Source organism: Thamnophis elegans, chromosome 6 (genome assembly GCF_009769535.1).
Source record: "Thamnophis elegans isolate rThaEle1 chromosome 6, rThaEle1.pri, whole genome shotgun sequence".
In the NCBI taxonomy this organism is placed as follows: domain Eukaryota; kingdom Metazoa; phylum Chordata; class Lepidosauria; order Squamata; family Colubridae; genus Thamnophis; species Thamnophis elegans.
In genome coordinates this window covers 35,027,685-35,042,796 of record NC_045546.1, presented here as the reverse complement: position 1 = coordinate 35,042,796, position 15,112 = coordinate 35,027,685, and the positions used below count along the sequence as shown (strand labels likewise).

General features: G+C 33.2%; 1 protein-coding gene across 9 annotated transcripts in view; it reads right to left on the bottom strand.

Moving 5' to 3' along the window:
* Nucleotides 1–15,112, bottom strand: part of BBX (BBX high mobility group box domain containing) — a 125,444-nt gene that overhangs the window by 58,004 nt on the left and 52,328 nt on the right. For 6 of the 9 annotated variants that reach the window (XM_032219324.1, XM_032219322.1, XM_032219320.1 and 3 more), the window contains one exon: nt 7,427–7,490. The exons of the other annotated variants lie outside the window; for them this stretch is intronic. In XM_032219324.1, the coding sequence (XP_032075215.1) occupies nt 7,427–7,490 (64 nt within the window). The remainder of the gene's footprint in view (nt 1–7,426; nt 7,491–15,112) is intronic. 9 annotated transcript variants of the gene reach the window in all.

The following is a 15,112-nucleotide window of genomic DNA, read 5'->3' as shown; positions in this document are numbered from 1 at the left end:
GCCATGAACTCCTGCGCCCCATCAGAGTGTTCACCGAGCGAAGGCAAATTGAAATCCCCCAGGACCATAAGCCTGGGGAACTCAATTGCCAGCTCGGCTACTGACTCGAGGAGCGAGGGGAGGGCTGCTGCAACGCTGTTGGGAGGCAGGTACGTTAGCAGCAGACCCACTTGACCCTTGAGGTCCAACTTCACCAGCAGGGACTCACACCCGACAAGCTGTTTCTATTAGTTTCTTCACAAGGTGGATTATAACAGTAACAATGGACTCTATCAACATCATTCAAAGGCATTTGAGAACCAAGATAAGCTTCCCTAGTTCTTCTACTCTCTGGACTTAAGTACTCCCCAATATACTTTAGGAATAATCCAACATTCTCAAGATCATATTTGAAAAGCATATGGAAGGTTGTAGGAGAAATCCATTCAGTATAATTTCCATTACAATGGCAGAAGCACAGCACAAAATAAAATCTGAAACAAACCATTTCATCAATTTACTAGTGAATCATGCCACATAAAATTGAGCTTATGAAAATATTGAATATGGATCATTACAAGTTTCCAGTCACGCTAACCAAACATTACAGTTTTGAAAGAGTTGTGGATGGAATTTGTAGTATTCAAGTATTTTTATGGAAGACAGTAACTGCAGGAACAATAATGATGTACTTATAAAATGCAAAACCTGTTTATGTCCTTATATATGATTTTATCTATTGTTTGACTTAATGACAAAATAGATATTTAATATTAAGAGAACAGTTAATATTAATTGGGATATTAGCTCTAGGATAACTAGGTTATTCAGGTCAGTTTATGAAATGAAAAAAAGAAAAATGCTCATTTACTTGGTACCAATTATTGACCAGACAGTGAATCGATTCTGTACTGTTTCACAGCAGACAGTTAGTAATGAGCATTTCTAATTTTTACAGAATTAATGGCCTAATGGGGAACATGCTGTGAGCAAATGGTTACAGTTTGCCAGCAGAGAACAATAAATTGAGTTACCATAAGTAAGTAACCGAAAAGCAAAACTGCAAAAAGTAAGTCCCTTGGGTCTTTTTTTTCTGAGTTTCATTTATTCTTTCCATTTTAAGACTGTTATTTTATTCTTTCCACAGTTTAAAATCAGAAGGGTAATGTGTTTATTTAGTTTTGTAACAGATATTTTTAAAAGGAACTAATATTTTAAAGAGATATTCCAACAATTTCCTTTACTGCAGCCCATTAATAAATAAAAGAGTTGTTTTGGCAAAGTGAGAAGGAAATAGCTAATTAATAGTTTAGGAATGCACATTTAATTTTCATCACAATAAATAAGTAAGGATGTTGTAATGAAACTTCCAGTTCATTTCTAGTTCAAATAATTGTCAGGCTCATACATAACTATTATAAAGGAACCAAACATCTAAATTTCAGGAAAATTTAAAGTTATTTTAGAATGGTCATGAGAGATGTCCATAACTGATGCCATTAAGAACTATATGACTTAATTAAAGCAGACAAATAATAAATATAAAATTCAAGCAATTAACAGAACAGTTATATTAAAAGAATATAGGTCAAGGCCCAAATAAAGAAAAACTAAAGATAACCAAACAATGGAAAACATATTTGTAAATGATTTATAACTTGCTTTAAATACAATACAGTTTACTGTCTTGTTCAAGGCATAGGATTGGTTTTATACTCTGGTAGATTTCTATTGTCTGGTGAAGGTTTAAGTTTGAAATAGGTTAATAGGCATCTGCACTAAACAAAGGGGAAAAAAACAGAAGGTTTTTTTCTCTTATTTCCTAATATATCAAAGTAATATTCCCACAATTCATTTCATCATTAGCAGGCTGTACTTGGTTAAACATAAATTTAGTCAATTTCCAGGAGAAAGTGAATGACATGGGGGCTTGGCGTGCTATGATTGTAAAGGGGTTGCAAGGAGTTGGACATGACTTAACAACAAAAACTTGATTAAACAGTGATTTGTAAATCAAATAATTTTAAATGTTCCTTCATTAGCCAGACTATACTATTGTTCCCATCCCCCCACCCTCCCAGCAACTGTTAGATCCCTCAGAAAACATTCAATAGATTTGAGAGTGATACTAATGGAATTTTCTTTTCAGAGCCTTTCTGTGTTATAGTCATTTTTAGAATATATTGTTTTTCTGCCTATTTAGTTTTGTTGTTATTGTTCAGTACTCTGATTTCATTTTTCATTCTGTCCCTTGTGATCATATTGATAACTTAGTTCTGGTACCTAATCATGTTTCCAGAGTTAGATTGCCCATTTATTTCCTTAATTCATTTCCTTAATACACTTTGTTTTTATCCTTGACATGGTTTAAATTTGAATGCCCAGTAACGTGTCTGAAACAAAACATCCACAATGTATGATGTGAATTTATATTCTAATTTTAAATTATAAATTTATTGGTCGTGTAAAAAAGCCACCACTATGAGATACTACCTTCTTTTGGTACCCACCATCTTATCTGATACTTCCATTTCTTAGCATCTAATACATCTCTTAATTTCCACATAACTTGAGGCCAGATATATTGTTACAAAAAGCTTCATTTTTTCTGTTGTTCCTCTTTTGCAAACTCTTTTTCCTTCAGACTGAATGCAAATTAAGATAAATGCATAATTACAGCCTTTCCATTTATGCTGCTGCATTTCCTCAATGCAAACACAGACTGCTCTTTTGGGCATTGCTGGAAAAGGCCTTATTCTAAAATGTATAGAGCTCTAATCTCCCACGTAATTAGGTGCTTGACCCCAATGCTCTGTAATGGAGGGTTTCTAAATGACCAGATAAAAATGACCATTTACATTTTCGAATATGTACTTAATAAGTACTTTTGTTGAAAGGGATCAAGTGATGCATATATATAAAAAATAACTATGGACAAAATTACTTAAAAAAAATCTACTTCTGTTATTTGACATTACTGTGCCACTGAAAAAAAAGTAATACTTTCTAATTTTTGTTCTGTTTTCAGGATAACAAAACATTTTAGATAATTGCAAATTAGTTACAGAAAAGTAGTGCTGAAAAATATAATGCAGCATTTTAAAAGCAGACATTTATCTTTTCAGTCATTTAAATTTGTTTTCTTAACAGCTAGTAACAACTACAGTAAAACAGTGTCAATTATATTGTGTGAGAATTAGGTGCCACCTAGTGGTGATTTTATATTTACATTCTTAAAAAACTGACATATTTGTAAATATTTAATTAGCATTATTACCTATTTTTTTTCAAAATAAAAAAATTCCCCCCAAAATGCAACACTCCTGTTCAAAACTTACTTAAAGGGCCATACGTACATTTCCCATTCTAATTATTTTCAGATTTTCTTTTTTTTTATGCCCACAAATGTCAGCATTTTTCCATCCTACAGTATCCTTATAGACAATTGTTTAAATTATTTAAAAATTTCCCTAACTCTTGTGTCTGGGTGATGGTTTCAATACATATACAACAAAGCCTATGCCTTAACACTGAAAACAGATAAACAAAATATAAAACGATTAAGAAGAAATACAAATCAGCAAAGAAACTTATGCAAGCATACAATTCTTTGCTATTTATTAAAGTAACCTGTTTGTAGCTGCATTAAAAGTAATGAATTGACTCATTAAAGAATTGTAAAACTTTTCTACGTTGCATGAAAACCTGAAAAGAGGATTCAATTAAGAGCAGTGTCAGGCCTGCAACCATGTTTTCTTGTGGATCTCAGGCCTGCCACACTTTCCATTATTCTACTATGCATTTTCTATTGTGGGGAAATGGGAGGTGGGATTGTACAGAGTTAGATGATATGTAGCCATAGCAAAATTCTTTCTAGAAAGCCAAGGTTATCCTTTGTTTCTGCACCTGACCAGAACTGGATGGGTGGAAGCTGTCAGCATGGCAGTGGAAGATTGGATCATGTGATGGACTTATAGGTGTGGGGGCAAGATCTTGAACTTTCAACTGGATGGGAAAATAGTGAAGCCTTCACATTCGGGTTTCCCAGATGTACCAACATGGCTCTCTTAAGAAATTGGAACGTTGAGCAACATTTTGCCTTGGACTCTGATTTACTTTTGGATGCTATTTGGAAACCTGACAGGTAAGAGCTATGCTCATGTAATGTTTGAAATGTGTATTCCTAGTCTTTTCCAAAGTGTGCATTTTGATGATTATGATTGATCAGGCCAGTTTTGACCCTTAGCAATCACACAGACATTTGATTGAGTTATGTTCTCAATCTGGTCCACTTGTGCTTCAAGTAAGAACTTTAGGGTTTTTTTTTTTTTTGGATGAACTGTTTGTGTTTTTTCTTGGATATTCATGGCAATCTCAAGGAGTTTCTCCAAAACTCAAAGTTCAAAAGCTTCAATACTGATCCAACTGCTTTCCCAAAAAGTCAATTTTCATATACAAAAAATGTTACAGGGAAACTATTGGTGTATCAGAGGTGGTATTCAACAGGTTCTGAACAGTTCTGGAGAACCAGAACCAGTAGCGGAAATTTTGAGTAGTTTGGAGAACCGGTAAATACCCCCTCTGACTGGCCCTGCCCCCATCTATTCTCTGCTTCCTGAGTCCCAGCTGATCTAGAGGGAAGAGGATTTTGTAGTAACCTTCCCTTGGAGTGGGGTGGGAATACAGTATCCTTCCCCTGCCACGCCCATGAAGTCATGCCACACCCACCAAGACACGCCCACAGAACTGGTAGTAAAAAAATTGAATCCCACCAGTGGCCTGTACCATTCTAATCTTTGTAGGTTTATAAGTGTACAGGCATCTGAAAAACTTTTCCAAGGGCTACATGGCTACTCTAAGTGCTAATCTGGGGTTTATTTCTTGATTTACAACTGTTTTCTGTTGTTACTTGATTCTAAAAGGCAAAAACTATCTACCTTCAATATCTTCATGTCAATTATAAGAACAGTTGTATCATTTATAATCAGTTTGATATATTCTATATTTAATCTGAATTACATTTTTTCATTCTATTTCTTGACTTTCTTACTAGAGTAGATTTCTTTTTTCAATTTTAAAGCCATAGTTGTCATCTTCAAATCCAGTTTTCGTTATGTTTTCTGCATAAAGGTTGAATAAATAAGGGGAGAATATGCATCCTTATTTCACTCCAAAAGTGAGCAGTAATCTTGTAAATTTATTTCATTACATGATAATTTGCTAGGATATTGTCAATTAATTTAGCATTGTTAAAAAATTAGACTGAATGATTAGTATCTTAAATTGCCTAAAATGATGATGCTAGAATCCTAACATATGCACATAAAAGTAAATTCTTCTCAATTAATAGGAGGTCATTCAGAACTGAATGGACTGAATTATACATACTTTTAGTTGTACTAGATGTAACGTGAAAAAATCTACTTAAAAATAAAGATTGAATCAATTTTATCTAATTCTAAATAGTACACATATACTATATACATACGCAATTGAATCTAGGATTTCAGTTGGCAATATTAGTGATGATATTTTATAAGATCAGAATTTCTTAAGTAAAGCTGCAGTTTGGCTTTTGAAATAATCATATTTGACTTACTTTCTCAAGATTGAGAGATTATTTCTCATAATTCAACTATCTTACTTCTACCATCCAAGATTTCTTTAAGCACTTACACAAAAATACTAAGGAATTGTAAGTTAAATTAAATCCATTTTACGCATTGCCCAACTTCAGACAGCTCTGGCTGACTTACAATATAACAACAAAAATTCAGTATGACAAAATAAAGAAAAATAAGAACAAAAAAAAAAGAGAAAAAGAACAAGAAGATGGTTTGGCAATAATACCAAAAAGCACATTAAATAAGAGATCCCACCTAAGTTAAAGCTTGGAAGAACAGATAGGTCTTTAAAGCCATTCAGAATGCCAGGGTCAGAGGTACAGAGATTTTCAAATGAACTTCTGACAGAGACTGCCTGAAAGCTAACGCTTTCGAGTTGAAAAGATCATCAACCCTGCCACCTCACACTGGTGGACTGGACAGTCAGTGCAACTCACAGAGCAAAGGTGCCACATGGCCATACTATGCCCACCACTACCTATTCAGAAGCAATGTTGTGTCCTGGCCCAGTGGAAGATTCCAAATGGTCTTCGGGGGCAGTCCAGGACAGAGCGCATTGTGTTAGTTAAACTGTGACTGACTAGGGAATGAGTGACTGTCTGAAGGGCTTCCCAATTTAGGAAAGAACACAACTTGTACATGAGATGAAGTTGGATAAAGTTGCCACCTCTTCATAAAATATAATACATGTTTTTACCCAAATAAATACATTTGATTTGACACTTCAATTATGGCAGCCTGTTGATTTCCAGGCTGCCTTAAATTAGGCTAGAGTTTCTAGCATAGTCTAATTGGTTAGGATGATAATTACATTTTGATGTATTTGGAAGATTCAAGGATGACTGAATGCCATGGAACCAATGAAGACTACATTATTTTATCCTGTTGTTATTACTTTATAATAATTGCAGACATTGAACATACATACTGTTCCATCCTCTTCCTATTTTCCTCAAAACAGCCCTATGAGATAAGTTGAGCTGAGAGAGAGTAACTGACCAAAGTCACCCAGTCAGCTTTCACACTAACAGAGTTACAACTCAGTCTCTTATTTCTAGGTCAAAACCTTAAGAACTATGTATATATGTGTTTATGTGTGACTCTAAAAAGAGAAATCTCATGCAAATTGGAAGGAGAAAAATCTATATGCTAAAATGTATTATGAAACTTTATGTTGTTAGCTTAAAAAGTTTTCCCTAAACCTAGGTAAATTACCCCAAATTAGGTAAAATGTTTTTTTCTTTGGGTAAAAGCATACAAACCTATCACAACGGACATTTAAATTGACTTAAAAAGTTTTACTTATATTGGGTAAAATAAGACATTCTGATATGCAGTTTTGGGTATTGAAGATAAAGGTTTGAGAAGCATCACCTTAAAGGTATTACTGTCTGCCGTAAGGTTTAGTTTTCTAAATAACTGAGTTGTCTCCCTGCCAGATATCCTTTTTCTTTTTTTTTCCAGAAGCTTAGTTGTAAGCAATGTACAGACAAATAGTTTAAAAAGTGGAATAAAAACATATGAGGTGATATATGCTTACTTTGTAACAAATAAATATGTTGTCCCAAAGGTGCTTTTTCAGGAGGCAATTGGCCTTTGTTTTTCTTTTGAAAATGTTTCGCTTCTCATCCAAGAAGCTTCTTCAGCTCTGACAGGATAGTGAGGGATCGAAATGAATTCAAAAGAAAAACAAGGAAGTAATTGCCTCCTGAAAAAGCACCTTTGGGACAACCATGACCTGGATGACTGAGAATCTCTACAGATTTTAAGTAAATATGTTGACTTCTGTAATAGAACGTCATTAAAAAAAAAAAAACATTTATCTTCCACTCATCCAGAACGGCAATGTACAGTAGTATCTGTGAAGGATTCCATGTGCTAAAGGGACTGAAGAGAGATCTTCAGTAAGCAAATGTACATTATTAAATCACTATTTCTTCTAGGTTCACCATGTACATCTCTTACATAAAATAACCTCCTCTAAATATCTATTTGCAAGTAAAACCTAGTGATTCAATGGATTGATACCTATGTAAGAAGTAATACGATATTACTTCAATCTGTTGAATTCTTCATCTAATACATAGGGCACTCAAATTCAACACTTGAACATGTCAATTTTGTAATTATGCATGCTTGTAAATATATATTAGAAAACAATAACCTTTTCTCTGAAATTTTATTTATTATTTTGGAACGAATGGTAAATTATAGTATATGTATTTTATAACAATGCTCATAAAATGATATAAGTAGGCAAGCTCTCTGTTAGGAAACATTAAAAGATTAAAAATAAGAAATTACACGTTGAATAAATAGTTAAGTATATATTTTTTTAATTTTGCTTTTGCTCACAGAAAGTAGAATACAAAAAATTACTTTGTTTATTGCAGCTGATATATTGGGACAACTTATTTCAGAATTCCCGCTGAGCATGGCTGATTGATATACTGTTGGCTGATAATTCTGAGGAACTCAATTTACTTGGTTGGTACCAATTTGCAAAAGACTGTAGTAATATTGTAGTATATACAGTATATATATATTTGGCTTGATTTAGCAACTTACATAGTCTGCCTCAAGTATACCATAGCAATATTATATTGATGAAGCTATCACAATGAGTCTTTTATCTATTGCTGTCTAAAGAAATCTATTCAGCTAAACATACAGGAATCCTCACCATTTTGCACATTGTGATCTAGAATATTTCAAGTTCAAGATTCTAGAACATTGACTTACTTGTTTGGAGGGAAATTAAGGCTTCCTGTTTAAATGCACATCAAAACTTTTGATGGTTTCTCTCCCTTTGAACTACTACTATATTTCACAATTCACCTTTGGATTGTGATTAAAGTATCAGGCTAGAAACCAGGAGACCTGGAGTTCGGGTCCAGCCTTAAGCACAAAGCCAAAAGGGTGACTGTGGGCTAGTCATTTTCTCTCAGCCCTAGAAAGCAGGCAATGGCAAACCACTTCTGAAATCTTGGTAAGGAAAATGCACGGACTTGTCCAGGCAGTCTCTGAAAGTTGGATACAGTCGAAGGGAAGAAAATCCAATATCACACATATACATAACTTGCACCTACTAAAACAGATTTCTTTCAGTAACTATGATCTTTTTGCAGACATCAATATCAGTACTTTTTGCTGTCATCAATATCAATAACAACCTATTTAAATGTTTTTATAGCGAGGGGGAAAATTAAACATAAATTGTTGCAAGATATATAAAAAAAAGAGATAAGGTTAGGCTTATATAATTTACAATTGTATTTTCCTGCTTGAAGTTTGATACACATGAAAGACTGTATCACTTTGAAAAAATAGAAGGTTACTGGATATGAAAGGATATGGTTCGAGATTTGAGTGTCACGCCTATCTATCATATGACAAACCATAATAGTTAATAGAGATTAAACATAATAGAGTTAATGTTTTCATGCCATACTGAATGTTTGGAATAATGAGATTGCCTTCCAAAATTCCTCTATGATTGTCACTCCAATAAACTTTATACATATTTAGTTGACTTAAGCAGATTTATTGACTTTTTGAAGGAGACTTTAAATAAAAAAAAACAGGGAGCAACCGGAAAAGGAGGATTTTAATTGTTAATTGTTTGTTTATGTTAAACTGTTAGAAAGATGTAATTCAGATAAGAATTTTGGTTTTATAAATGAGAAAACTTAATTTGAACTGGATTAGTATACTAACAATGAGCATCTTGTTGCCAAGATGTATAAACATTTATTGAATATATACGATCAATGTTAAAGATTTTATGACTAAGTGGGCAAGGTTTTTTGGGATAAAATATAATGCTAAATCAGTGGGAGGTTATATAGAAGGAACTGAAATTCACTGAGTTATAATTTAAAGAGAATTTTTACAAGGTGATGTATATTGATACATCATCGAAGAAGTATAACTGGTATGTTAAACATGTTGGCAATGTAACCTCTCTGAAGCCATTTTTTTCACCACCTTTTGTGGCTATATAAGAAGGCTAATAGTTATTGCAATCAGATATGTACTTTAATTCAGAGAATTCTTAAGAGTAAATGTATCACTGAACTGGAGGTTTTTCTTTTAGGTTTGATAGGTAAGCAGATGGAAAAAAATGGACTTTGTTTTTTACATATGATGATATCTCAACCATGCCAGACATTCAGATATTAATTATTATTAATAATTTCTTATAAATAAATTAGGGTAGTTTTCTTGTGAGTAGATATCTACAGAATTAGACTGGATTACAAAATTGGCACTCCACTAAAATTTAAATCTTTCTGTGGCTTCAAGAATCAGTTAATCTCTTAATGCTGTTATCAGTGACTTGCATGGGTGTCATTCTCTACCTCCTGCCAGTTTTAATTTTAATTAAGAATGACACCAGTCATTAGAGTAGCATCATTCTATACTGGAATGGATACATGACTTCCAGCTACTTGGACATCTTTAGCTACTGGAATAATTTGCAGGTTTCTAACTTTTAGTCAATTTTAGAGGAAAAAATTTGGTACCACTACCTATTTAGATTTATATTAATTAACATTGTAATAAAGTATGTTGAGTTGCATGATGAATTTGAACAAAAGAATAGACTCAGCTCACATATGGGAGATGTTGAAATAAGTGGAGAAGTTAAGAATTAACAATATTTAAAACTCAATAGGGTATGCAATGTAGTTGAAAGAAGTGCTTTCTAATCTATGAGTAGAACAATGTCTCTATTCCATTAAATCAGTAATGTTCTTTGGGACACTTACATGGCTACTTTGAAGATTATTTCTATTTTGCAAAGGCAATATTTCTGGTTGGATTACCAATGAAGTAGTTATGCATGCACAAACACAAATACATAGCCAGCAACAGCCTCTGAAGTGGCTTTACCATCCTTCTGAAGTGATGACAACTTTAATGCTTCAAGATGTAGTGCATAGTTTATATGAACAAAAACTGTGAAGTGCTTCTTTTGAATGCTTTGCAAATCCTTACTAATTAATTCTCTCTTGGATTGCCAGTTTTTTTTCTTTCTCAATTAGTAACATTGTAACAAATATTTAGATGGATTACTAATAAATGTAATGAATATTTGAAAGCACATCATTTTCCAATTTAAAAACAATACCACAGAATTGTTTTCTGAATCACTGAATTACAAAGACCTTCTGAAAAGAATTATTGATTATGTGCCATCAAGTCAGTGTTGACTCTTAGCAACCATCTAAATTTTCTCCATGATGATCTGTCCCTAACTTGGTCTTTCAATGGTGCCTCCACTAACCCTGTAACAAGGAGAATTTAGCTTGCTACAAAAGGATTCTCTTGCATTACTAAACAGCATTTTACAATGCAACAATTCTTACTTTAAAATGTATAAATAGAAAACCCTTTTTTTCAAAAGCAGTCACACAATTTTCTATTATTTTTAGACTTCCAGTCTACTAATACAACTGTTTTGGTAGATCAATTGTTAAGTTAAACTGAATTTCTTTATATGTGTACTTAAAATATTACATAATATAGGCTGAATATTTTATAAAATATATTCCAAGATTACTCTTTAAAGAAGGAACAATTTCCTTATGGAAAGGATAACTGATTGAACAAACAACAGAAATAACAATATAGTTGCTAGTGATTATGTGCCATCAAGTTGGTGCTGACTCTCAGTGACTACATAGGATTTTCCAGAGTGATCCAGGAGACAATATAGTCTTCAGATCTTCTAAAATCCATTCATTGCCACTGTAATTGATTCATCTCCTTTGCTGCTGCTGGTCCTTCTCTTTAGTTCTACCTTTTCCAGCATTAGGTCCTTTTTCAGAGGCCTACGTTTTTGCATTATGTTCATAGTGGGACAATTTGAGTACCCAGGAGAACTATAATTTGGTGACAGTTGTATAGGTGGTTTCTTTATATGTGAAAAAAAATTGAATTCTGGCTAAGGAGTCCTCAAACAGGCATTTGTCCAGGCAACAAAGCAAGCCATTTAATCAAAGATGCCTGCCACAACAAAATTCTCTCTCCAAACATATATAGTTTACAGATAATCTCTCTTTTGGTGTACAGTGAAGTTATTTTATCTATATGTAGTTTTCAGCAAAAGAGAAAAAGAGACCTCTGGTGGCCAAACATAATATTGGTGTCTACAAGTATTCCCTTGTCTTATAAAAATGGGTAAATAGCATACCATGGATATTTTATGCATTTCCATTTATGTATAATTCGCACAAAGAATTTTGTACTTCATAGCAGGAAGCATATTCCGTTATCATGTTTATATTCCCTGAGTTAGGAAGACAAAAATCTACCACATATACATAGCACAACTTATCAAAACCTTAATGTGCTGATAGCTTTTCTATAATCTGCAGACTAACAAAGTGAGTTTGAAATATTTTCTGTTTTTAAAACTATGGCAGTACATATAAATACAAAGTCCCATCCCCAAATAAGTAGTAAATAAAAGGTAGTAAAGCTGGTAAATAGAAAATAAAAGATAATTAGAATATCGCGTGTTTTATGATTTTTAATCATAAATGCTTTACAAGGGAGTAGTGTGAGTTTATCAGTAACCAGCAAAATCAGACATTAAAATAGTTGCTAAAGCTATGGAAATAATTATTTCAAACATGAACTATTAGTTTCTGACCAGCTTTCATAAGTACAGGAAAGTGATTTCAGAGCAATTCTCAGAAGAATGGGGCGGAGCAAGCAAAAAATGTGCAGAGGAAGAATGAAGCATAGACAAGACACTTATAGACTATGCTTAGCTGCTAAATTGAAGAACACTGCATTACTGACATACCAATAGCATTGCTAACATAAACAATAATAACCCAGTCACTCTTTCATGTGGCATTGAATGTTTAGTGGCCAATCAAGTATACATTATTAGACAATTGGCCCATCCCCCAAACTAAACCACTGAAGATATTCATATTATACTGAAAGCAACTTGAACTACAGGTATGTAGGTTTCTAGTACATCATTACAAATTTGAAGATATTAAAACTCCATAATTGTTTGTGGCAGAGATTTTTATTATGTTTTTGGAGTATTGTAGCAAGTGCTGGATAAATCGATAAAAAGAAAAAGAACCTGGAAATGAAAAGTTCTGTGCCAGGGTTCCCATCTTCAAATCATTAAAGCAACCATGGATTGTTTATTTTTTAGTCTCATCCAGCTGCTTTATAAGTTTTTTCCAATGAGGGACTAAAGGCACATATTTACCTGTTATGTAGCAAATGGGAATACCATAAAAATACAGAGCAATGCAAAATCAGCCTAGTCCTTATCTTGCAGAATTCTGTGTGACTTTGTGCCCAGTTCTAACTTTATACCTTAACTTCACGCTAATGAATACATTATTTTCGTATTTCCTATATTTACTTTTGATATTGTTAACCTACAGAAAATTATATAGGCACAAGTATGTATATAAATCTATAACCATGTTAAGAGCAATGATCATATAAAGCAGTGGGTCTCAACCTTCCTAATGCCGCAACCCTTTAATACAGTTCCTCATGTTGTGGTGACCCCCAACCATAAAATTATTTTGTTTTCCGTATTTTTTCCAAAATATGTGTTTTCCAATGGTCTTAGTCGACCCCTGTGAAAGGATCATTCGACCCCCAAAGGGGTTCCGAACCACAGGTTGAGAACCACTGATATAAAGGTTAGCTGCCATGTACATGGATATCAACATTTACTGTCCACATAAAACAATGGGAAGAGCATTTTTCTGAGTTTTACAATTTTCCTTCAAAAAGATTTTTAAAAATAGATATAATGACTGGATATACAATTATATAAAATTTATGAGTAACTGAACTCTAGTAAACTCAATTTTTACCCGAGTAAAAATAAGCAGATTTAAGCAATCTGTCCACTATAGAGTTTTATCCTGTTTGTTTTCCCTTTATGCTTCCAGAGGGTTATCCATAGAGTTGTATCTAATTAAGAATGCCTAGAACTAAATAAGTCAGAATACATCTTTTACTGTAGCAAAATAAATATGAGTGAAACATATATTTCTAAAGTTTGTATGGAATTAAGGTTATTCTATTAGGCCACAACATGGTCAAGTAATCTGAAGTTGGCAATACTAAATGAAATCAATTTCTGGGAAATGAAGTCATGTTGAAGACAGCATGCTTCTTTTTGATAAGTCTAATTGGTACAAATTAAGAAAATAAATGTTCACTATAACATAATTTTGCCTTAAATTTTCTGCAGATAATTCCAGGAATGTTTTAATCCAACAGCAATCAATAATAAAGCTGAAACTCTTTGGGTATTTCTATAATTTGAGTTCTTTTTAAAAACACATTTATTTTGGTTTCAGAATCTGTACTTTCAGATTTACCTTTGTCAGTTATCTGTTTATGGTTAGCTAATGCCATCCAGGAAAGTGCATATCACTGAGCTTACTTAGTGGAAAAACAGATCATTGCTCTGAAAGCCTTTATAACTGCAAGGCAAATTTGTGAAAACCTATAAAAACTCTGTACTGTAGCTGTTTTTTATTATTTATACAACCTATGCACTATATTTAGTAAATGAATGACTGTCCAAATCACTAATAGAAAATATGCATCCTTCTAATAATTCTGATCCTGGATTGACTAATATACTTAAGTGTAATCAAGGTAGGTCCAATCTTGCCAACTATATGGACAAATGCTCACAATTTCAATCTTATCCTTGGAACAAATCCTTATTTCTTACAAAGATACCCTTGTAATAACCTTCATACTGCATATTACAAAGAAGCAAAAAAATATGAAGAATCTCTTAATATTTTTTCAACTAACACATTTAATTAAAAGGCATAAGATTTCATGACATGTAGTTTTCACAATATCTAAAAGGGATCAACTAAGACAATATCGAAAAAATTTATTCTATGTGTTTTAAAAGTTAAAGAGCCAGTTTGCTCTAGTAGTTAAGGCACAAAACTAGAAATCAAAGACTGAGTTTTAGATATGAAAGCCTCCTCGGTGACCTTGGGCCAATCACTCTCTCTCAAGTCCAACTCATCTCATAGTGTTGTTTTGTAGAGAAAATAGGAGGAGGAGGAAATATTAGATACTGTATGTTCACCACCTTGTTTATAAAAATAATAAAGGCAGGGTGTTAAACAAACACTTGTTTTCTGGACAGTTTTGTTAATTATTAAAGTTATGTCTTCTTTATTCTAGGAATGAAGACATAGTATTGTTGTAAGATTTCAGATGAAACCTCTGCCTATGGCTGAATAGCTTTGGCAGATCACGAACATTATGCCTAAACTTTATAATAATTTTGTGCAATCTATGGGTAGTGGACCACATATCTTTATCTTCCCAAAGAGTTACCAGTATTGCACAACTGGAAATGATATAGCAGTGTTTCTCAACCTTGGCAACTTGAAGATGTCTGGACTTCAACTCCCAGAATTCCCCAGCCAGCATTCGCTGGCTGGGGAATTCTGGGACTTGAAGTCCAGACATCT